The sequence below is a fragment of the Melanerpes formicivorus genome, unplaced genomic scaffold (genome assembly GCF_026170545.1).
Source record: "Melanerpes formicivorus ecotype bairdi unplaced genomic scaffold, bMelFor1.0.p_v2 SCAF_26, whole genome shotgun sequence".
NCBI lineage: Eukaryota > Metazoa > Chordata > Aves > Piciformes > Picidae > Melanerpes > Melanerpes formicivorus.
The window spans coordinates 1808540-1832847 of record NW_027142378.1 but is presented as its reverse complement, the minus strand read 5'-3'; the positions used below and the strand labels follow the sequence as shown (position 1 = coordinate 1832847).

Sequence of the window (24308 nt, the reverse complement as noted above, 5' to 3'; positions counted from 1 at the left end):
CTTGGAGCCTTGGTTGGAAGAAGTCCTGGCCTTGGTTGGAAGAATGGAATGGAATGGAATGGAATGGAATGGAATGGAATGGAATGGAATGGAATGGAATGGAATGGAATGGAGTGGAATGGAATGGACCAGGTTGGAAGAGACCTTCAAGACCATCGTGTCCAACCCATCATCCAACACAATCTAACCAACTAAACCATGGCACCAAGCACCCCACCAAGTTTCCTCCTAAACACCTCCAATGATGGTGACTCCACCACCTCCCTGGGCAGCACATTCCAATGGACAATCACTCTCTCTATGAAGAACTTCTTCCTAACATCCAGTCTAAACCTCCCCTGGCACAGCTTGAGACTGTGTCCTCTTAACCCTTCTTCTGTCCACTTTTCCTGCCCTCTTTTATAGAATCACAGAATTGTCAGGGCTGGAAGGGACCTCAAGGCTCAGCCAGTTCCAACCCCACTGCCATGGCCAGGGACACCTCACACTACAGCAGGTTGCTCACAGCCACATCCAGCCTGGCCTTCAAAACCTCCAGGGATGAGATTTTGTTTGATTTGGGTTGGGGTTTTTTTGTGGTTCTGTTTGTGGGTTAATTTGATTTTGTTGTTTGTGTGCTTTGGGTTTGTTTTTGTTTGGATTTTTTTTGTCCCTTGTTTCTTTGTTTGATTGATTTGGGTTTTTTTTTGGTGCTTCTGTTTATAGGTTAATTTGATTTTCTTTCTTTGCTTGCTTTGGGTTTCTTTTTCTTTGGGATATTTTGGTTGTCTTTGTTGTTTGATTTGGGTTTGTGGTTTTGTTTTGGGTTTTTTACTTGCTTTGCTTTGGGTTTTTTGGTGGTTTGCTTTTGTCTTGTGGTTTGTGAGGGGGGGTTGTTTGTTTGGGGTTGAGTTTTGTGTGTGTGCTTTGGTTTATTTTACATCACCATCTCCTCATCTATCATCTCTAAGAGACACAAATCTCTGGCTAAGCCTCCATCACTTAGAGGAATTCAAAACTCCTTTTCATTTATCCCTTCTGCCTTACAGAGATTTTTAGGTGACGTACAGTTAAAGCAAAAACCTGCCAGGTGGAACTCCATTAAGGGTTTTCCAACACACTCTGACATCTGCACTGCCTAGATTAACTCCACACAACCTCCTGGAAGATGTCAAGCAGACAGTTAAGGCAGAATCATTTTGTCAGTCCACTGCAATGACCTCCCATAAGGTTAGAACTAGGAACAGGTTTCTCTGAGCTCCTAAATGTTCCTGTTCACTGAGTTGCTAAAACTCTTCTGCCTTCCCATACCTGAAATGATCCTACAGGAAGGCTGGAGAAGGACTTTTAGTAAGGGAACCCAGTGACAAGACAAGGGGGAATGGTTTGAAGCTGAGGCAGAGCAGGGTTAGACTGGAGTTAAGGAAGAAGTTCTTCAGTATGAGGGTGGTGAGACTCTGGAATGGGCTGCCCAGGGAGGCTGTGGATGCCTCCTTCTTGGTGTTCAAGGCCAGGCTGGCTGAGGCCTTGAGCTGCTGAGTCTAGTTGAGGGATGTCCCTGCCCATGGTGAGGAGGTTGGAGATGATCTCTGAGGTCCCTTCCAACCTGAGCCTTTCTGTGATATTCCCCAAGGACAGTTTTTGCTAGAGAGGGATGCCATCCTGCCTGGACACCTCCATGGAGTTTTCAATGAATAGAGAAAGAAAGAGGGAGAAATGGTGTCCTTGGCACAGGGTGAGGCAAGGCAGAAGCCTGATTTGGCTGCTCTGCATCACCCAGCTCTTTGCTGGCTGTATGGGGAGACGAGAATTATTGATCTTAGACACGTAATTGAAGTTTAAAATTCAACATTTCTAAAGAAAGGAAGATAAAAGATAGGTAGATAGGTAGATAGGTAGATAGTTGGATAGGTAGGTAGATAGTTGGATAGGTAGGTAGGTAGGTAGGTAGATAGATAGATAGATAGATAGGTAGGTAGATAGGTAGGTAGGTAGATAGATAGGTAGATAGGTAGGTAGGTAGATAGGTAGGTAGGTAGGTAGATAGTTAGGTAGGTAGGTAGATAGATAGATAGGTAGGTAGGTAGGTAGGTAGATAGGTAGGTAGGTAGGTAGGTAGATAGGTAGGTAGGTAGATAGGTAGATAGATAGATAGGTAGGTAGGTAGATAAGTAGGTAGGTAGGTAGATAGATAGGTAGGTAGGTAGATAAGTAGGTAGGTAGGTAGATAAGTAGGTAGGTAGGTAGGTAGATAGGTAGGTAGGTAGGTAGGTAGATAGATAGGGAGGGAGGTAGATAGGTAGGTAGGTAGGTAGATAGGTAGGTAGGTAGATAAGTAGGTAGGTAGGTAGATAGGTAGGTAGGTAGATAGGTAGGTAGGTAGGTAGATAGATAGGGAGGGAGGTAGATAGGTAGGTAGGTAGATAGATAGGTAGGTAGGTAGGTAGGTAGGGAGGGAGGTAGATAGGTAGGGAGGGAGGTAGATAGATAGGGAGGGAGGTAGATAGATAGATGGGGAGGGAGGTAGATAGGTAGATGGGGAGGGAGGGAGGGAGGTAGATGGGGAGGGAGGGAGGGAGGTAGATGGGGAGGGAGGGAGGGAGGGAGGGAGGTAGATGGGGAGGGAGGGAGGTAGATGGGGAGGGGGGTAGATGGGGTGGGAGGTAGATAGATAGATAGATAGATAGGGGATAGATAGGTAGGTTGATAGATAGAGGATAGATAGATAGGTAGGTAGACAGATAGGTAGATATATAGATAGATAGAGGATGGATGGATGGATGGATGGATGGATGGATAGATAGATAGCAAGGAAAAACAAGTAACCAGTTCCTGGGCTCTTCTTGTCCCAGTTGCTAAGATTTGAATTCATAGCTGTGCTAGTTTGGGGAAGAATATCCAGCTCATGGACTGAGACAAGTTAAGACAACTTGAAGTATCTCAGGTGTTACATTTGCATCCCTTTTGGTAGCCTGAGGGCTCTGGTGACCCAGATCCCTCAGCAGCTGTCAGTTCACTGCCATGTCCCATAGGAAGCAGCTGATGAAGCATCCCACCCCCCTGCTTTACACAGAACTGCCTGTCCTTTCCCCATGATGGAAAGCAGAATGTGTTTCTAAACAACAGTCCCCCCAAAAAACCCCAACTGGAATGTGGCTGCTGCATGATTTCCACTCCCCCTTGTTAAGGCTCTTCAACCTATTCTTAAATCTTTCATTAAACAGGTTGAGATTAAATATTTAGCAAGCCAAGCCTGTTCACAACTGCATTCCAATTCCACCTCCTTAAGGATGCCCCTGACAAGGCTCTCCAGACTGCAGAGAGCTGCTGGCAAAGGTAAGAATTAAGAGCCACGTGGACCAGTGGTGGACTTTTGTCAGCATTAGATGGTGTCAGACATGGATTTGTCTTGCACTACACCATCCTGCTCCCTTCAAAGCCCAGGTGCACATTCTGCCTTCACAAGGCATGAGCAAATTAAAACTCATCTGGATGGAAGAATGATTCCCACAGTGCAAGGAGCTGAACTGGCAGCTTGCTTAAAGGTGAGTGACTGGAAACTCAGCCTTTGCCTTAATGAGCTCAGCCTTCTTGTCTCCCCATAGAGCCAGCAAAGAGCTGGGTGATGCAGAGCAGCCAAATCAGGCCTCTGCCTTGCCTCACCCTGTGCCAAGGACACCATTTCTCCCTCATTCTTTCTCTCTTAATTGAAAATTGGAGGTGTTCAGGCAGGATTGCATCCCTCTCTAGCAAAAACTGTCCCTGGGAAATATACAATCATAGCATGGCTTGGGTTGGAAGGGATCTGAGATCATCTCCTCCAACCTCCCCAGAGTGGGAAGAGACATCTCTCAACTAGACTCAGCTGCTCAAGGTCTCATCCAGCCTGGCCTTGGACACCCCCAGGCAGGAGGCAGCCACAGTCTCCCCAGGCAGCCTGTTCCAGAGTCTCACCACCCTGGCACTGAAGAACTTCTTCCTCAGCTCCAGTCTGACCATGCTTTGCCTCAGCTTCAAACCATTCCTCCTTGTCCTGTCTGAAGAAAAAAACTCTCCTGGGGAATATCATAGAATCACAGAATGGCTTGGGTTGGAAAGGACCTTAGAGCTCATCTACTCCAACCGCCTTGCCATGTGGGACACCTCACAGCTAGACTCAGCTGCTCAAGGTCTCATCCAGCCTGGCCTTGAACACCCCCAGGGAGGAGGCATCCACAACCTCCCTGGGCAGCCTATTCCTTCTTCTTAAGATCCAGTCTAACCTTGCTCCCTCTCACCTTAAAACCATTCCCCCTTGGCCTGTCTCCAGACACCCTCAGGAAATGTTCCTCTGCAGCCTTCCTGCAGGATCCCTTCAGGTCCTGGCAGCAGCTCTGAGGTCCCCCTGGAGCCTTCTCCAGGCTGAACACCCCCAGCTCCCTCATCTTATCCTCACAGCAGAGCTGCTCCAGCCCTTGGATCATCTTTGTGGCCTCATCTGGACTCTCTCCAACTGCTCTGTGTCCTTCTGCTGCTGGGGACACCAGAACTGGAGGGAGGATTGGAGGTGAGGTCTCAGCAGAACAGAGAAAAAGGGCAAAATCTCAAGATTACCCACCCCCAAGGCTCTCAGCCTTTTCTCATCAGGCAGTGCTCCAGTCTCTTCATCACCCTTGTAGCCCTCCATTGGACTCTATCCACCAGATCCTTGCCTCTTCTGAACTGGGGAGCCCAGAACTGGATGCAATATTCCAGGTGGGACCTCACCTTTGTTTAAATAACCAAAATAATGTTTTCTATTTGCTTTGTGTACCAGAGCAAGGCAAGTTTGGTGGGTTAAGACCTGATCCTCCCCAAACCCACCTAGCTTGTAAACAGACAATCACACCTCTGGCTGCTTCCCAAGCCCTGAATTCTACTCAAAGCCTTTTGTAACAAAATGAAAGAAATCTCTTTTGTCCTCTTTTGTTTGGTTGGTTTTTACAGTTGTAAATATAGAATCATAGAATTGTCAGGGTTGGAAGGGACCTCAAGGATCAGCCAGTTCCAACCCCCCTGCCATGGGCAGGGACACCTCACACTACAGCAGGTTGCTCACAGCCACATCCAGCCTGGCTGCAAAAACCTCCAGGGATGAGGCTTCCACCACCTCCCTGGGCAACCTGTGCCAGTGTCTCACCACCCTCATGGGGAAGAACTTCTTCCTCACATCCAATCTAAATCTACTAATTTCTAGTTTTGCTCCATTCCCTCCCAGTCCTATCACACCCTCAAAAGTCCCTCCCCAGCTTTCTTGTAGCCTCCTCAGATACTGGAAGGCCACAATTAGGTCTCCTCAGAGCCTTCTCTTCTCCAGACTGAACAACCCCAACTCTCTCAGCCTGTCCTCACAGGAGAGCAGCTCCAGCCCTCTGCTCATCCTCATGGCCCTTCTCTGGACACCTTCCAGCACCTCCAGATCCTTCCTGTAACAGAGGCTCCAGAACTGGATGCAGTGCTCCAGGTGTGGTCTCACCAGAGCAGAGCAGAGGGGCAGAATCACCTCCCTGGACCTGCTGGCTATGCTGCTCTTGCTGCAGCTCAGGACAGGATTGGCTTTCTGGGCTGCAAGTGCTAACTATCTGCTGCAACCAGCTAAACCTTTTTTGTCTGTTTGTTTTCACATCCCAAGGAACAGTGCAAACCACCTTTTTGTTGGCTAAACACTCTCTGCATGCTCTTACCTGACCGACAGGCGATGTCCACATCCTTCTCAAAATCAGTCTGTAACAAGAAACAATGAACAGGACAACCATTATTTACTGAAACTTAAACCACCATACCTTTTTTGGTGTGGTTTTTTTGGGGGGGAGAGGGGGCAAAATGTCCTATTTACAGAGTCACAGCCTCTTAAAAGTGGTTTCTGGCTGGTGAGGAGGTGATGTGTATTTGTTTTACAGCAGCAGAGCTTGGCAAGGTCCCCTAAAGTGTAAGAGGGTGGCTCTCAAAGTGTGCTGCCTGCCCAGAAAAAGGCAAATAAGATAGGTGGGAGTACAGAATTTGAGGAAAATAAGGTATGAGTACAGAGTTTGAAGAGAATAAGGCATTGTATAGGGTTTTATATATATATATATAAGGAAGAATAACTTCTGTATCTGATATAAGGATCCTCTTTATGGAAGCTTTCCCTAAGCATTTTCTAAAGAGAATTATGGAAGACAAAAAAAATGACTGGGGAGGAAGTGTAGGCCCAATTAGTGCACCCTGCCTGAGAGCCTCATTGATTTGTGCCAAAGGGGTTATCTGTTAACTGACACATCCTGGCCATCCTTGCTGCTGAGGGAACCACAGACAGTTTGTACCCCCTGAAAAAAAAACAACCCACCAAACAACTATGGTTTCAGTTCATTGGGAGGAAAAGGAAGGACCCAAAGAGAGGAGAGGAGCTAAGAATGAATTTAAACAGTGGCAAATCCAAGCACACTTTGCCCAGTTAAGCAAAACTGCTGTTGCAGAATGCAATGGATTGTGAAGTCCCAGGTTGCATCAGGTTGGGAGGGAGGCTCAAAAGTCATCTTGCCCAACCCCCCTGCACTCAGCAGGGACACCTCCAACTAGAGCAGGCTGCCCAAGGACACAGCAAGTCTGAGCATGAATGTCTCCAGGGATGGAGCCTCAACCCCATCCCTTGGGCAGCCTGTTTCAGTGCTTCACCACCTGTGCAGAACTTCCTCCTGATGCCCAACCTAAATCTAACCTTCTCCATGCATTTATTCCCACAAAAAGCTTCATCACATGAAAAACACTGAAGAGAACTGACCTCCTTCTTGCTTGTGAAGTCCAAACACTGGATTCCTTTCTGATCCATCATTTTCTGAAGGTCAGTCTGCTTGCTGAGCCTTGCATGGTTTTTAGCCCATGATCCTGCCCCCAGTTCTATTCAATGACAAACTGCCATTGAAAGTGAAGGGACCAGTATTTTGTCCCAAGGTGCTACTTACTGGCATAAGCAAATCCAACTTGCCAGCAGTAAGCTCTTCACCACCTCCTTAATTCAAGGCACTGAAGAGATTCCTGCTCTAGAATCCCCAGCACTTTCTCCTTGCCTGGATGTGGTGGGTGGAACGTTCCCCCCCAGCATTAGGGAGACCACACTGGCTTAGTGTGAGAGGAACACACTTGAAGGCATCATGAAGAGAAGACTCTCCAGTGCCTCAGAGCTTCTCACAGCAGGAAAGCCCCTGGCATATTATGAAGCTCCTTTCTCAGAGCCTTTTGTCCTAAGGAAGGTTGGTGGAAGAGGCTAGTTCCTGCTGCTCCACCAAATGGTGACACCACCAATCCAAACACCTTTAACCAGATCAGATGATGACCTAAACAACCCTCTGCTTAAAACTGGGTTGTTAACAGTTCAGCTGTGCATACTTGCCACGGGCAGTGAGGGAAGCCTGCTGGGGTGGGGCTTCTTTTGGGTCAGGAAGAGTAAATTAAGAGTCAAAGACAATAAAACCAAATCAAAGCTAACCATGATTTGAGCATGTCCATTAGGGAAAGAACTGGAGGAGTCTGCATTGATTGGATCCTGGCAGTTCCTCAGGCGACATCTGAAGGCATCTTGAACCTGTGGAAACAATAGCTCATACTGATTCTGGTGCACCTTTCACAGCCTCTCCCCTCAGTAAAGGTTAAATTCAGCTGCATGGAATACCAGTGCATGGCTCTCTTTCAACACTCTGGCTCAGCCAGAAGCACTAACCAGAAATGGTTATTTCTGCCATTTCAGACATTTGCTGCATGCTGTGGTTGCTGCAGACTCCCTGCAGGGTCCCTTCAGGTACTGGATGACAGCTCTAAGGTCCCCCTGGAGCATTCTCTTCTCCAGGCTGAACACCCTCAGCTCCCTCAGCCTGTCCTCACAGCAGAGCTGCTCCAGCCCTGGGATGGCCTCCTCTGGACTTACCCCAGCAGCTCTGTGCCCTTCTCGAGCTGGGGACACCAGAACTGGAGGCAGGATCAGAGGTGAGGTCTGAGCAGAGCAGAGCCTAGGGGCAGAATCCCCTCTCCTGCCCTGCTGCCCACACTGCTCTGGCTGCAGCCCAGCACACAGCTGCCTGCTGGGCTGCAGGAGGGCACTGCTGGCTCCTGGGGAGCTGCTCAGCACCCAACACCCCCAAGACTCTTTTTCTTCAGGGCTGCTCTCAACCCACTCTGCCCCCAGCCTGGCTTTGTGCCTGGGGTTGGCCTGACCCAGCTGCAGGACCCTGCACTTTGACTTGCTGAACCTCCTGCAGCTTCTATCCCTGTGTGCTTGTTCAAGCTGGTTGTTTGAGGACTTTGGGACTCAATCTGGCTTCCTCCTTGCCTGCCTTTCAACATCAGGCTGCAAGATTTTCTTGGAGCCAGGCAGAGCAGCAGAGGCAGATGTGGTGAACGTGCAGATACCAGGGAATTGGTTTCCTTAGCAACTGTAACCACCTCCAAGCTCTTAGAACTTACCCTCTCCCTACTCATGCACTCTTTAGTTTTCTCCTGCAATACAGCAACGTGGGCTTCAGACAGCAACCAGCCTTTTAATCCAAAGACTGCTTTAGTCAGCAGAGCACAGCAGAAGGAGCAAACATGTGGGTTCCACCTATCACCAGCAGCGTGCTGCAAAGTAGCTTTAAACAATCTCCTCTTCAAGCAGGCCAGGCAAAACATTTAGCCCTGATGGAGAAGCTTCAAGACTAGCATTTCCTACCATGCTCCCTTCTCTGGCATGTCCCCCACCATCTTCCAATGCCCACTTGGGTATAGATTCAGAGATTTACAGAATCACAGATCTATAGAATCATAGATTCACAGATTCAGATTTTTACACTACTAGAATCACAGAATCATAGATTCATAGATTTATAGATTCATAGAATCATAGATTCACAAATTCACAGATGAATTGTTTCATGGATTCACAGATTGTTTCATAGATTCATAGATGAATTGTTTCATAGATGAATTGTTTCATAGATGAATTGTTTCATAGATTCACAGACTCCCAGATTTATAGATCCCTAGAAGGGGTTGTGTTGGAAGGGAACTTAAAGATCCTCTGGTTCCAACCCCTCTGCCATGGGCAGGGGCACCTCCCACCAGCCCAGGTTGCTCGTCCAGCCTGGCCTTGAACACCCCCAGGAAAGAGGCATCCACAGCCTCCCTGGGCAGCCTGTTCCAGAGTCTCACCACCCTCAGACTTCTTCCTCAGCTCCAGTCTAACCCGGCTCTGCCTCAGCTTCAAACCATTCCTCCTTGTCCTGTCTCAAGAGAAAAAGCCTCTCCTGGGGAATGCCATAGAATGGCTCAGGTTAGAAGGGACCTCAGAGATCATCTCCTCCAACCTCCCCACCATGGGCAGGGACATCTCTCAACTAGACTCAGCTGCTCAAGGCTGCATCCAACCTGGCCTTGAACACCCCCAGGGAGGAGGCAGCCACAACCTCCCTGAGCAACCTGATCCAGTGTCTCAGCACCACTCAGCTAGGCTCTCTGAGCTAAGCAAGCAACATAAAGCACTAACAGCAAGTTCTATGCCTTTTTCTTTCCTCATTTTGAAAGGGTCTACAGGAGGTCTCAAACTTAAGCTATTGTATTTATCATATCTATTATATTAAGGTATCATATTTATCATCTTCAAAGTGGGGAATACCATCAGGCCCCAGTACAGATTAAGGGTTGTCCTGCTGGAAAGCAGCATCATGGAGAAAAACATTGGGGTCTCAGTAGTCAGCAAGTTCTGCATGGGACAGCAGTGTGCCCTTGTGGCCAAAGGAGCCAATGGGATCCTGGGGGGCAGCAAGAAAAGTGTGGCCAGCAGGGCTGGGGAGGTTCTCTTCCCCTTCTACTGTGCCCTGGTAAGGCCACACCTGGAATATTGTGTCCAGTTTTGGGCTTTCTAGCTCAAGAGAGACAGAGACCCGCTGGAGAGAGCCCAATAGAGAGCAATGAGGATGATTAGGGGACCTGAGCATCTCCACTGCGAAGAGAGACTGAGAGCCCTGGGGCTGTTTAGTCTGGAGAGGAGAAAGCTGAGAAGGGATCTGATCAATATCTCTGGGGTGAGAGTCAGGAGGAAGGTGCCAGGCTGGTTTTGGTGGTGCCCAGGGACAGGACAAGGAACAACAGGTACAGGCTGGCACACAGGAGGTTCCACCTCAACATGAGGAGAAACTTCTTCACTGGGAGGGTGAGGAAACCTTGGACCCGGCTGCCCAGAGAGTTTGTGGAGTCTCCTTGTCCAGAGTCTTTCTAAACCTGTCTGGATGCATTCCTGTGTGACCTGCCTTGGGTGATCCTGCTTGGCAGGGGGGTTAGCCTTGATGATCTCTGCAGGTCCCTTCCAACCCCTGACATTCTAGGATTTTATGAACCAGGGGTATAGAAATACTCAATAGCTTTCCAAAAGACATTGATGGAGGGTAGAAAGAGACCCAACCCATCCCTTAGCTCTCTGGCAGTTGTACATCTTACTTAGAGAACCTCCCTGGCTTCCTAAGGCAGACCCTGTCACACACAGACCGTTGTCACAGCACACTGGAGGGAACAATCAATGTTTCCATCCTTTCTGTCTACAGCAATGCAACTAAGAAGAGACCTTGAGGGTTTGTGTGTGTGTATATATATATATAATTGTGAAAGACTGTGTCTTTTTGGTAATACAATGACAATAAAGGCATAGGAAAGCAGGGAGGTTCTCCTCTTTGTTTGAATGTTATGATGATAGATTCCACCCCATATTTTTATCCCCCCCCCCCTTCTCTGACAGTCAGAATTATTGTTTTGCCTCTGCTGGCATGCTATAAATACGAGATCAATGTGATAGGCCATCACTGAGATAGCTTTGTAGCTGCCATCCAGAGTGACAAATAGGTTGGCAGGGTTTCCCTGACAGGCACTGGCAGAGAAAAATCCTTCTGCAGATGACAAAGTACCAGCTGAGGAGATACCCAGGTGTAGTGCAAGGAGATTGCACTGCACACCGACTCGTACTCACCTGAGGGAGCTGGCATGCCAGGCTCCCTGCAGCCAGAGTAAAGCATAAGACACTGGAGTCTCCTTTCAAGTGTAGCAACTTGTTGCAGCAAGCAATTCACAGAATCATTAGGTTGGAAGAGACCCTCAGTGATCATCTTGCCCAACACCCTCTCAGTGAGCAGGGACACCTCCAACTAGATCAGGTTAACCAGATTGGAAAAGACCTCAGAGATCATTGAGTCCAACCCATCAGCCAACACCATCTAATCAGGTAAACCATGGCACCAAGTGCCTCATCCAGGCTCCTTTTAAACACTTCCTGTGATGGTGACTCCACCACCTCCCTGGGCAGCACATTCCAATGGACAATCTCTCTTGCTGGGAAGAACTTTTTCCTAACATCCAGCCTAAACCTCCCCTGGCACAGCTTCTGACTGTGTCCTCTTGTTCTGGTGCTGCTTGCCTGGGAGAAGAGACCAACTCCTACCTGGCTGCAACCTACCTTCAGGGAGTTGGAGACAGCAAGAAGGTCTCCCCTGAGCCTCCTCCTCTCCAGGCTAAGCAACCCCAGCTCCCTCAGCCTCTCCTCACAGGGCTGTGCTCCAGACCCCTCCCCAGCTTTCTTGCCCTTCTCTGGACACATTATAGAGTCATAGAATCAATAAGGTTGGAAAAGACCTCGGAGATCATCAAGTCCAACCTCTCACCCAACACCTCCTGACAACTAAACCATGCCTCCAAGTGCCAAATCCAATCCCTTTTCAAACACCTCCAGGGATGGTGACTCCACCACCTCCCTGGGCAGGACATTCCAGTGGCCAATTACTCTTTCTGGGAAGAACTCCAGCAACTCAACATCTTTCCTAAACTGAGGGGCCCAGAACTGGACCATCCTAACACCACCATGGCCACTAAACCATGTCCCAAAGTGCCTTGTCAAGCACTGCCCTTTAGAAGATATGAAAGTGTTGAGAAAAACAGAAAGTCCAGTCCAAGTATCAACCCAACACCACCTTGCCCACTAAACCATGTCCCAGAGTGCCATGTCAAGCACTGCCCTTGAGAGGAACAGAAATTGATGAGAAACCCAAACAAGTGCAGTCCAACCATCAACCCAACACCACCTTGCCCACTGAACCATGTCCCAAAGTGCCATGTCAAGCACTGCCCTTCAGAGGAACAAAAATTGATCAGAAACCCAAACCAGTGCAGTCCAAGTATCAACCCAACACCACTTTGCCCACTAAACCATGTCCCAAAGTGCCATGTCAAGCACTGCCCTTCAGAGGAACAGAAATTGATAAGAAAACCAAACCAGTGCAGTCCAACCATCAACCCAACACCACCTTGCCCACTGAACCATGTCCCAGAGTGCCATGTCAAGCACTGCCCTTCAGAGGAACAAAAATTGATGAGAAACCCAAACCAGTGCAGTCCAACCATCAACCCAACACCACCTTGCTCACTGAACCATGTCCCAAAGTGCCATGTCAAACACTGCCCTTCAGAGGAACAGAAATTGATGAGAAACCCAAACAAGTGCAGCACAACCATCAACCCAACACCACCTTGCCCACTAAACCATGTCCCAAAGTGCCATGTCAAGCACTGCCCTTCAGAGGAACAGAAACTGATGAGAAACCCAAACCAGTGCAGCCCAACCATCAACCCAACACCACCTTGCCCACTGAACCATGTCCAGAAGTGCCAGGCCAGGCACAGCCTTTGAGAGAACTGGGAAGCCATTCCTCACCTCCCTTCGGAGAATACAATGGACCATGACAATAACAAAGCCTTGCAAGGAATCAAAGACTGCAAAAAGTATCTGAAACAGTATTGATCTTTTGTCTGTCATGGCCAGAACTGCAGACATCCAAGTCAGGGCCAGAAGCGGCAACACCACACAGGAGCTCCAAAGGGATGCCCTATAGAAGACAAAAAAAACAAAGAAAGACAACAAACAAACAAACAAAAATAAAGAGAGAGAAGCAGCGTTGGAGCAAAGAAAATGATTCAAAGGTCATTATTTACAATCAAATACATCTAAGGGTGGCTCTTTATCAAGTTGACTTGCAAATCAGGCACAAGACTGGACCAGTGGCACAGTTTATATGCAGTTAATAAACAGTTGCAATACTTTCAAAGACCTTTATAATGTTGTTGTGGGTTTCTTTCTTGTTAAAGAGTATTCAAAGGTGCTCAGCGCTCTAGAGAACTTAGCAAAGGTGCTCAGCACTCTAGAGAGCTTCAGCAAAGGTGCTCAGCGCTCTAGAGAACTTAGCAAAGGTGCTCAGCGCTCTAGAGAATTTAGCAAAGGTGCTCAGCACTCTAGAGAGCTTCAGCAAAGGTGCTCAGCACTCTAGAGAACTCAACAAGGTGCTCAGCGCTCTAGGGAACTCAGCAAAGGTGCTCAGCATTCTAGAGGACTCCGGGAAGGTGCTCAGCACTCTAGGGAACTCAAAGGTGCTTAGCACTCTAGGGAACTCAGCAAAGGTGCTCAGCACTCTAGGGAACTCAGCAAAGGTGCTCAGCACTCTAGAGAGCTTTAGTAAAGGGACTCAGCACTCTAGGGAACGCAGCAAAGGTGCTCAGCACTCTAGAGAGCTTCAGCAAAGGTGCTTAGCAATCTAGAGGACTCAGGGAAGGTGCTCAGCACTATAGGGAACTCAGCAAAGGTGCTCAGCACTCTAGGGAACACAGCAAAGGTGCTCAGCAATCTAGAGGACTCAGGGAAGGTGCTCAGCACTCTAGAGGACTCAGGGAAGGTACTCAGCACTCTAGGGAACTCAGCAAAGGTGCTCAGCAATCTAGAGGACTCAGGGAAGGTGCTCAGCACTCTAGAGGACTCAGGGAAGGTACTCAGCACTCTAGGGAACTCAGCAAAGGTGCTCAGCAATCTAGAGGACTCAGGGAAGGTGCTCAGCACTCTAGAGGACTCAGGGAAGGTACTCAGCACTCTAGGGAACTCAGCAAAGGTGCTCAGCAATCTAGAGGACTCAGGGAAGGTGCTCAGCACTCTAGGGAACTCAGCAAAGGTACTCAGCACTCTAGAGAGCTTCAGCAAAGGTGCTCAGGCACTCTAGAGAACTCAGCAAAGGTGCTCGGCACTCTAGGGAACTCAGCAACAGGAGTTACCACACGTTAATTGTCACCATCATGGCTTAATAGTCTGGCATGCACTGTCAATAAGGGGTTTGTCACAAGAAGATGTAAATGATCAGGACTAACATGGCATTACTGGCGGTGGTGGCTGACAAAGCTGTTGTTGAAACTACTCCACACTTGGCACATTTGAGCGTCAAACCGCTATGAGGCTCACTCATCTGACTGCAAACAAACAGAACACCCACAAAAAGAAAACCAAAACAACAAAACAACAGCAAAATAAAAAGGGAAAGGAAAAAAAAACAACAACAACAAAAAAAGAAAAGAACAAAATATTGAATTGTCACCAAAACAACCTCTTTGCTACTCAAATTTTAGCTTTTTGACAGGAGGTTCATGCAGGGAGGCGGGGGGGGTGGGGTGGGAAATAAAAGGTCAAATCAGGTAAGATTGGAGGATGAATGCTTAATGTGGGTGCAAAATGGGAGTACTGCTGTTGTTGTTGTTGTGCTTGTCACCTTGTTAGCTTCAAAATGTTAATGTTGAGGATGGGGGGGTGGGGGGGTGGGGCTTTGTTTCATGCAGGTTCAATTTCTTCCATTTAAGCTAAAGCAAAATCCCCAACCCAGCCAACCAAACGACCCCCAGGCCCCAAATATCCAAACTGCCCAGGACACTCAAGTATAAACATAAGCACGTGCTAGGGGAGACACACAAAGTGATGTCCCTCTATTCAGACCTGTTGTAGGCAGACTCCCTTGAGTAAAGGGCGCTTAAAGGAGGAGGAGGAGGAGGTGGTGTGGAGAATTACAGAGCCTACATAAATAAGGAAAGAACCCTGCACCATGTATTTGAGCGTCAAATTAGCATGGGTGGTATCACATACAATCATAGAATTGTTAGGGTTGGAAGGGACCTCAAGGATCAGCCAGTTCCAGCCCCCCTGCCATGGGCAGGGACACAGTATCACAGTATCACTAAGGTTGGAAGGGACCTCAAGGATCAGCCAGCTCCAACCCCCCCTGCCATGGGCAGGGACACAGTATCACAGTATCACTAAGGTTGGAAGGGACCTCAAGGATCAGCCAGTTCCAAGCCCCCTGCCATGGGCAGGGACACCTCACACTACAGCAGGCTGCTCACAGCCACATCCAGCCTGGCCTTCAAAATCTCCAGGGATGAGGCTTCCACCACCTCCCTGGGCAGCCTGTGCCAGTGTCTCACCACCCTCATGGGGAAGAACTTCTTCCTAGCAAAGTCAAAGTTTGTAGTGATCTGGATGGCTTGCTAACAAGCTGGAGTGATTCTCTTCATGCTAGAGGGGAGGTCTGAATACAGGGCTTAAAATGTATGGAAGCTGATGACAGAATTATCAGAGGGCACTCAAAATAGAAAGAAATCAATCAGGGGTGAGCTGGTTTGCATTTGAATAAAACACAGTACACAAGCATCAAGCTCCAAAGTGGTTTGCATGGAGAGTTGTACCTCATCACCTACCAGAAGAGTTAAAAGGGCAAAAAACCTGGAACTGAAATTGGGATTGGTTTCTTTTTCCATACAGCATGGCTTCAATGTGCTCAGCCACCTTAAATAAAGGCTTTTGCCATTCCTGCTATCAGCTCCAGGGATAACCACAGCTGGCTGAGGTGTGAGAGGAAGGGTGCTTCATCTCTTCCTAGCTGGAAAGTGGTCAGCATGGTAAAACTGTGGAACACTGCAGGTTTTTCACAGCTGTTTGAACCAGCAGAAAGCCTTTTCTATGGCCAGACCTTGTGCCAGCCTTCTCCTCTCCAGACTGAACAACCCCAACTCTCTTAGTCTGTCCTCATAGCAGAGCAGCTCTGCTCATCCTCATGGCCCTTCTCTGGATACCTTCCAGCACCTCCAGATCCTTCCTGTACTAGGGACTCCAGAACTGGACACAGTGCTCCAGGTGTGGTCTCAGCAGAATCACCTCCCTCGACCACACTTCTCTAGGTGCAGCCCAGGACACAGTTGACTTTCTATTATGCCAGGAAAATGAATAAGATCCACCAAGGCAACACATCCACATTCCTCCCTTCCCCTTCTCCCCCTTGCCTTATTTATTCTCCACAGGATTATTCAGGTGGTAAAAAGCATGTGGAGTTAGTCTATTTTTCCCCATTCACTGCTTTCAATCCGCCCTAAACAAGTTCTCCAGATGAACTTTTGGCTAAACCTTGGGCAGGTCTAAGTCCAACATTTGCCAGAAAGAATGAAGTTGCTTTCCTGAGCATGGCTGGCAAGAGATACTCGAGTGATCCATGTCCCAAAGAATGACTCCAGACCTGTCATCTGCCAAGCAGCGTCAAGGAATGCTGCTGCCAAGACACCATCTCTCACTGTAAGTGAAGCTTGTGTCTCGTTATGGGCATCCAGATGCCTTCCCAGAAGAGCTGGATTGTTCTGACAGAATCATTTCCATTCTTCATCCATTTATTTCAACTCAGAATCCCTCTTTACTGAGCTGCACACTGCTAGAGAGCAAGTTATTTGCTTCATAGAATCATAGAATGGTTTGGGTTGGAAGGGACCTCAAGGATCAGCCAGTTCCAATCCCCCTGTCACAGGCAGGGACACCTCACGCTACAGCAGGTTGCTCACAGCCACATCCAGCCTGGCCTGAAAAACCTCCAGGCATGAAGCTTTCACCACCTCCCTGGGCAACCTGTGCCAGTGTCTCACCACCCTCATGGGGAAGAACTTCTTCCTAACATCCAATCTGAATCTACCCATTTCTAGTTTTGCTCCATCCCTCCCAGTCCTATCCCTCCCTGGCACCCTAAGAATTCCCTCCCCAGCTTTCTTCTAGCCTCCTTCAAATACTGGAAGGCCACAATTAAGTCTCCTCAGAGCCTTCTCTTCCCTAGGCTGAACAACCTCAACTCCCTCAGTTTGTCCTCACAGCAGAGCAGCTCCGGCCCTCTGCTCATCCTTGTTTTCATCAGGAAGGTCTGCGATGAGCAAATGGCTTTCCAGGGCTTGCAACTGAGCAGCTGAAGAAAATAAAGAGCCCCAAAAGAGGCAATTAAATTTAAGCTTGGATACCCTTTAGAAAATGTACAAAGCCAAATCTGTGGCTGCTCCAAGCCCTTCAATCACTGGAATTGGAGCAGATGGGAATTTGAGTTGGTGGTTGTTAAATCGTTCCTGCTCTTGAAAGCATTTGGGTGGCTTTCTAATATTCTAGATGTCACCATGTGTTAGGGCACAGGAAAGAATATTGATGGAGGGTTGTTGACCAACCAAAAAGACAAAAAAGAGGTTAAGAAATGAAGGCTTTCTGATGAATAAAGAAAAAAGAAATCACAAAAAGAACAAAAGGAGGAAAAGAGAGGAAACAAAAGGAGGAAAAGAGAGGAAACAAAAGGAGGAAAAGAGAGGAAACAAAAGGAGGAAAAGAGAGGAAACAAAAGGAGGAAAAGAGAGGAAACAAAAGGAGGAAAAGAGAGGAAACAAAAAGGAAAGCTGTTGGTAGATATTTGTCAAAATGATGGTGAAAGAGCTGGAAAAAAAACCCAACCCCAAAACCAGAAAAGATTTCATTAAATCAATATTAAAAGCAAATCAGAGCAGCTGAAGGATTAGTCACAAATTCACTCTTCCAACCAATGATTTGGACTTATCAGGGAATGCTGCTGGCAGGGACACGGTAAAACAGCTCCAAGTGAAGCTGCAACAAATAGGCCCACAGCAAAATGAAGATATCCTTGCAGATACTGATGGTGGTAACTAGAAGCTGGCCCAAAAGACAAGCCCAGAAGATGCAGTTGTGCCAAACAAGAAAAGACCTCAAATGGCTCCAAGGTTAAATCTATATCCAAGAGCAGTAAGAAGGTGATGATGCACTTGTGAAGGATTTCTCCTCCAATGGGGAATTAATGTAGGTTGGCTGTTTCACTGTCAGCCACAGAAAACCAGTTTCTGATCCCATCACTGTCACCAACCCTTCATTCTCATGGTGACAAACAGGAGTTGAACAGAAATAGAATCACAGATTTGTTAGGGTTGGAAGGGACCTCAATGGGTCATCCAGTTCCAACCCCCCTGCCATGGCCAGGGACACCTCACACTACAGCAGGTTGCTCACAGCCACATCCAGCCTGGCTGCAAAAACCTCCAGGCATGAGGCTTCCACCACCTCCCTGGGCAACCTGTGCCAGTCTCTCACCACCCTCATGGGGAACAATTTCTTCTTAACATCCAGTCTGAATCCACCCATTTCTAGTTTTGTTCCATCCCCCCCAGTCCTATCACTCCCTGACACCCTCAAAAATCCCTCCCCAGCTTTCTTGTAGCCCCCTTCAGATACTCGAAGGCCACAATTAGGTCTCCTCAGAGCCTTCTCTTCTCCAGACTGAACAACCTCAACTCTCTCAGTCTGTCTCCACAGCAGAGGAGCTCCAGCCCTCTGGCTCATCCTCATGGCCCTTCTCTGGACTTAAAAGAATCAGTACCACACAGCTTCCACTTACTTTATGTCCTTTCCTTGCCTTTAAAACATGTTGGGGGGTGGAGAGTGTCTGTTAATGAAAGATTCTGTTACACTTATTCAGGACACAACATCTGTGTAGATATGGATTTAAGGACAAAGGCAAACCCTTCACAGATTGAGGCTGGCAGAACACCACTGACCTCAGGAAGGAATCTCTGGCTGTTGAAAAGATGGTTTATCACAGCTCACACAAATGAGCAACGTTTTCCACCAAGGCAATTAAGTCTGACAGCCAGGCAAAAGAAATCGGTTCCTTCAGCACGTGGAAAGCCCTTCCTTAAGTGCAGCCACCTTAAATGTGTGACAGCTCCTGTGAAACCTCCACTCAGGATCTGTTTAACCCTCATTGCTGTGAACTTCATACTGTTGTACTTGTGTTTTATTATGCTTAGTTGGCTCAGCTGCATTATCCCCTCGGGATAAGGCAACCTCAGCTCCTGAGATGAATGGAATCTGTTAGACAGGCTGGGACATTGCTGCATCAAAGTGGAAAGCACAAGCACAGGATCACAGGATCACAATGGAAAGCAATTTTTGGGGGTTTGGAGGAGGTGGGGGGTGGTGAATATCTGGAACTGAAAATGAGGGATGCAATCTGAGCGTGCTTTAAAAGGAACCCAACCGTTGCTTACCCCGCTCTGTGTTTGAGTTTTTTGTCTAGGATCCCATCTCTGGAAACAAGTTTATTAAAGACCAAAATGCCAATCACCATGTTGACCTGCCAAACAGAAGAGAAAAACACACAAACAAACAAAGAGTTGATCTTTCAGGGCTGTTGAAAGAGGACATTTGGCTGCGGTGCTTCAGGAACGGGTTCTTACCGGCCTGCAAAATGCCTCCTGCTACCTGTCTGAGGATGCCCTTGTGGCACCGTGCCTGAGCACACCAAAGGGTTGTGTTCTCACATGGCTAACACAGGCACACACTGGCACAGGCTTGGTCTTCAAGCTCTCATCAAGTCAAACAGAATCAGAGAATCGGTTCAGTTGGAAGAAGCCTCTGAGATCATCAACCCAGCACTGCCATGGTCATTAAACCATCAACCAAAGGGCCACGGCCACATGGTGTCTGGGACACCTCCAGGGATGGGAACTCCACCACCTCCCTTGCCAGCCTGTGCCAGTGCCTGTCCACTCTTGCAGCAAAGAAATTTTTCCTAACATCCAACCTAAACCTCTCCTGGTGCAGCTTGAGGCCATTGCCTCTCATCCTATCACTTACTATGAGGAAGAAGCGACCAAACCCACCTGGCTCCAACCTACTTTCAGGGAGCTGTGGAGAGCAATGAGGTCTCCCCTCAGCCTCCTCTTCTCTAGACTAAACACCCCCAGCTCCCTCAGCTGCTTCTCCCCAGCCCTGTTCTCCAGATCCTTCCCCAGCTTTGTTGCCTTTCTCTGGACACACTCCAGCACCTCAATGTCCTTGTAGTGAGGACCCCAAAACCTAACCCAGCACTCAAGGTATGACTTCAGCAGTGCCCAGTACAGGGGCATGATGACTTCCCTGCTCCTGCTGATACAGGCCAGGATGCTGTTGGCCGCCTTGGCCACCTGGACACACTTCCAGCTCATAGTCAGATGCCTATTGATCAGCACCCCCAGGTCTTTCTCTGCTGGGCAGTTTCCAGCCACTCTACTCCAAGCATGGAGTATCCATGGGCTTGTTGTGACCCATGTGCAGGACCCAGCACTTGGCCTTGTTGAATCTCATGCATTTGGCCTTGACCAATTGATCCACTCTGCCCAGGTCCCTCTGCAGAGCCTTCCTACTATCAAACACATCAACACTCCTGCCCAGTTCCCTCTGCAGAGAACAGAATAGAATTAACCAGGTTGGAAAAGACCTCTGAGATCATCAAGTCCAACCTATTACCCAACACCATCTCATCAACTAAACCATGGCACCAAGTGCCTCATCCAGTCTCTTCCTAAATGCTTCCAGGGATGGTGACTCCACCACCTCCCTGGGTAGCACATTCCAATGGCCAATCTCTCTTGCTGGGAAGAATTTCTTCCTAACATGCAGCCTAAACCTCCCCTGGCACAGCTTGAGACTGTATCCTCTTGTTCTGGTGCTGCTTGCCTGGGAGAAGAGAGCAACCCCCACCCGGCTACAACCCTCCTGTCCAGTTTCCTCTGCAGAGCCTTCCTACCATCAAACAGATCAACCCTCCTGCCCAGTTTGGTGTCAGCTGCTGTGGACAGCTGCTGTCCAGAAGCCACAGCTTTACTATTTCCTCAGCCTTCATAGTATCATAGAATCAGTCAGGGTTGGAAGGGACCACAAGGATCATCTGGTTCCAACCCCCCTGCCATAGGCAGGGACACCCCACACTAGATCAGGCTGGCCAGAGCCTCATCTTCCTTGCAAAGCTATATCCCACTGCAGGGAAACCACTGCATGGGAGGTGTGGGCATGGGGAAGAGTTACTCACAGCACATGATGACCACAATCATGTTCTTTGTAAAGTATTTATGGGCCCATGTGGGTGTTGCCACCTTACACAGCCCCAGCCTGTGGCTCCCTCTACCCTCCTGCACATTAGTCATGGTCCATGTCATTCACCACAATGCCAGCCTTGGGCCTTGTTTGACTGCACTCTCCTTCATTTCTGGGCCAGATCAGTGTTTTGGGGGAGTCTGTGGGGTAAGTCTTTATTTCTCCATTAAAGTATCACAGAATTGTCAGGGTTGGGAGGGACCTCAATGGATCAACCAGTTCCAACTCCACTGCAGTGCACTACAGCAGGTTGCTCACAGCCACATCCAGCCTGGCCTTCAAAACTTCCAGGGATGAGGTTTCCACCACCTCCCTGAGCAACCTGTGCCAGGGTCTCACTACCCTCTTGAGGAAGAATTTCCTCCTAACATCCAATTCAATCTCCCCATTTCTAGTTTTGCTCCATTCCCCCCAGTCCTATCCCTCCCTGATACCCTAAAAAGTCCCTCCCCAGCTTTCTTGTAGCCCCCTTCAGATATTGGAAGGCTTCAATCATGTCTCCTCAGAGCCTTCTCTCCTCCAACCTGAACAACCCCAAAAAGTAAAAGGTGCTATATTAAAATCATGGAATCATTAAGGTTGGGAAAGACCTCTAAGACCATCAAGTCCAACTGTCAACCCAGCAGCACCATGACCACTAACCCATGCCCGGCAGTGCCACGTCTCCATGCTTTTGGGTTGGGTTTGGGGTCTTTTGGGGGTCTTTTTTTCAGCCCAGGTATGACTACACACAGGGCTGGAAGACCTAACCTCTAAAAACACTCCAAGTGCTTCAGCAGCCAGCTTTCCTCTCTCCACAGACATACAAATGGTATTTAATGGACAGCTTAATGACTCTCATTAGCCATTTGTGTTAATGAGCTGAAGGCTCTGCATGGCCCTGCAAAAAGGTATGGCCATGTTTTGTAGCTATTAGATAAATGTTCCTCTTTCCTCCCCCACCTTTTTTAACTAGAAAAGCCTAATCCTTTTCTCTCCTCTCTAACAGATTTTCTCCACTCCTGTGCCAAAACACCCAATTGCTGCCAGCCTGTCCTGCCAACTCTTTCCCAGCCTTTCTTATTAGCACTTTAATTTCAGCATTTACATGTGTGGGGTGGGTTTTTTTTTCCCCCCCCCTCCATCTGATGTGAGGTTATTTTTTTTGCCTCAAACACTCGGGCTGAAGTGGCTGCAGGGAACAGCTCCTTCCACAGCTCCCAGCTAATGGGAGGGCAAACTGCAACTGTGAACCTCCAACATCTCTGAACAAAGCTTGCCAATTACACAGGGAACATACAGTTCCATGTGAAAATTCTGCCTGGCTTCTTTGGTAAACATCCTTGGCTCCTCTCTGGTGACAGGGATTCTGAGCTGTACAAAAGGATCCTGGCTTGGCTCCAGGCAATGCTGAGACAAACTCCCTGGGAGTAGTAAACATCCATTTTGGGGAAACCTGGGTAGCTAAATGGCTGTACCTTGGATGGCTACTAAGACTGATTCCCTTTTGCAAGGGCAAACCAGAAATAGCTTGGTGGTGCTAGAGCTATCAGGTTGGTGGAAGAGAAGGGAGAATTACATCCAAAAGCTGGAGGAGAAAACTGCTGAACAAATTGTTGCAAAACAACAACAACAACAGCAACAAAATCCATCCAGGCTGGCAGGGCAGATGACTGACAGCTGATGGCACATGTGGGGTGCAATTCATCTTAGCCCAGATGATGGTTTGAGGCCTAAAAGTGCCTTGTTTTTCTCCACTGGCAATGAAATATCACAGAATCATTAAGGCTGGAAAAGACCACTAAGAGGATCAAGTCCAACCATCAACCCAACCCCACCACGGCCATCAAACCATGCCCTCAAGGGCCATGCCCATGTATTTCTTGAGCATCTCCAGGGATGGGGACTCCACCACCTCCCTGGGCAGCCTGTTCCAATCCCTGACCACTCTGGCAGCAAAGAATTTTTTCCTAATGTCCTACCTAAACCTCCCCTGGTTCAACTGGAGGCCATTTCCTCTCATCGTATTGGTAGTTACTTGAGCGAGGAGACCAACCCCCACCTCACTCCAACCTCCTTTCAGGTAGATGTAGAGACCAATAGAGTGTCCTCTCAGCCCTCTCTTCTCCAGAAGGTAAATGCCTACCCTAGCCATACATCTTCTCCAGACGATACATGGCAAGGATAAGCATCTTAGGTGCAGGAATCTGCACTGCAACCATTTACACTGTGGCAAAGCGAATCCAACACCCTCAGCACAACTCCAGAGAGCTAGAAGATGCATACACAAGCCAGTAACATCTCCCACCTGTCATGATTTTGTTTCTTTGCCTTCAAGAGCAGTAGCCATGGAGAACCTGCTGCCTGGTGCCACTCCTCCTGCTGCTTTCTGCTGGCACAGTGCTACGGCGCCAAGCAGCGCTTCCGTCGCTGCGCTTCGCAAGGCAGGGTGGCAGCTGCCTAGATGCTACTGGTAGCAACCCAGTGATGCCTCCAACAGGTTTTCTGTGCCACCAAGCAGCACATGATGCTTTCACAGCTCATGAAAGACACCCAGGTAAACGTGGAGGGAGAAGGGGGAAGAAGAAGTGGCGCACTTCAGTGATTCACACCTTCAAAATAGCGCAGGTATGTGAAACAACACCGAGCTCAGCACTGCCAGCAAGGTGCAAAGCAGAGCTGAGCTTTGAGGATTTAAAGAGCACATTCCAGCATTTCACATGAAAGAAAACAACCCAACAGACAACCACCCACCCACTGGAAAGCAGATGAATGTTTTACCAAGACAACAGCAGCTGCAGGTCCAACGAAGGCATAAAGCAGCCCTCCTTCAAGAGACAGCCAACAGCTGGAAAGAACAGGAGAGAAGAACTAACACAAATTAAAAGTCAGTATAAGGCACTGCCAAGGAAGCATTAATAATTACTACAGCATGAATAATTGCTACAGCAGGGGGTTCTCCCCGTGTGCCTTCAGTCCTGCACAAAAGAATGGCTTGGCTGATGCTATGCTGCAGAAAGTTCTTTCCATTGTCAATAGCTAATGCTTCGAAAGAGTTGGGGTCAGGTATGCATCTACTGAAATCATAGACTCTACTGAAGTCACAGAATCATAGAATCACAGAGTTGTCAGGGTTGGAAGGGACCTCAAGAATCATCCAGTTCCAAACCCCCTGCCACAGCCAGGGACACCTCACACTACAGCAGATTGCTCACAGCCACCTCCAGCCTGGTTGCAAAAACCTCCAGGCATGAGGCTTCCACCA

The 24308-nt window shown here is 48.4% G+C and overlaps 1 protein-coding gene across 1 annotated transcript in view; it reads right to left on the bottom strand.

The window, feature by feature from the left end:
* ADGRB3 (adhesion G protein-coupled receptor B3) overlaps nt 1-24308 on the bottom strand; it is a 553776-nt gene that overhangs the window by 34254 nt on the left and 495214 nt on the right. The window contains 6 exon segments of the mRNA XM_068153437.1: nt 5682-5721; nt 7463-7558; nt 12698-12869; nt 14173-14271; nt 19198-19283; nt 23825-23891. Coding sequence (XP_068009538.1) covers nt 5682-5721; nt 7463-7558; nt 12698-12869; nt 14173-14271; nt 19198-19283; nt 23825-23891 — 560 coding nt within the window.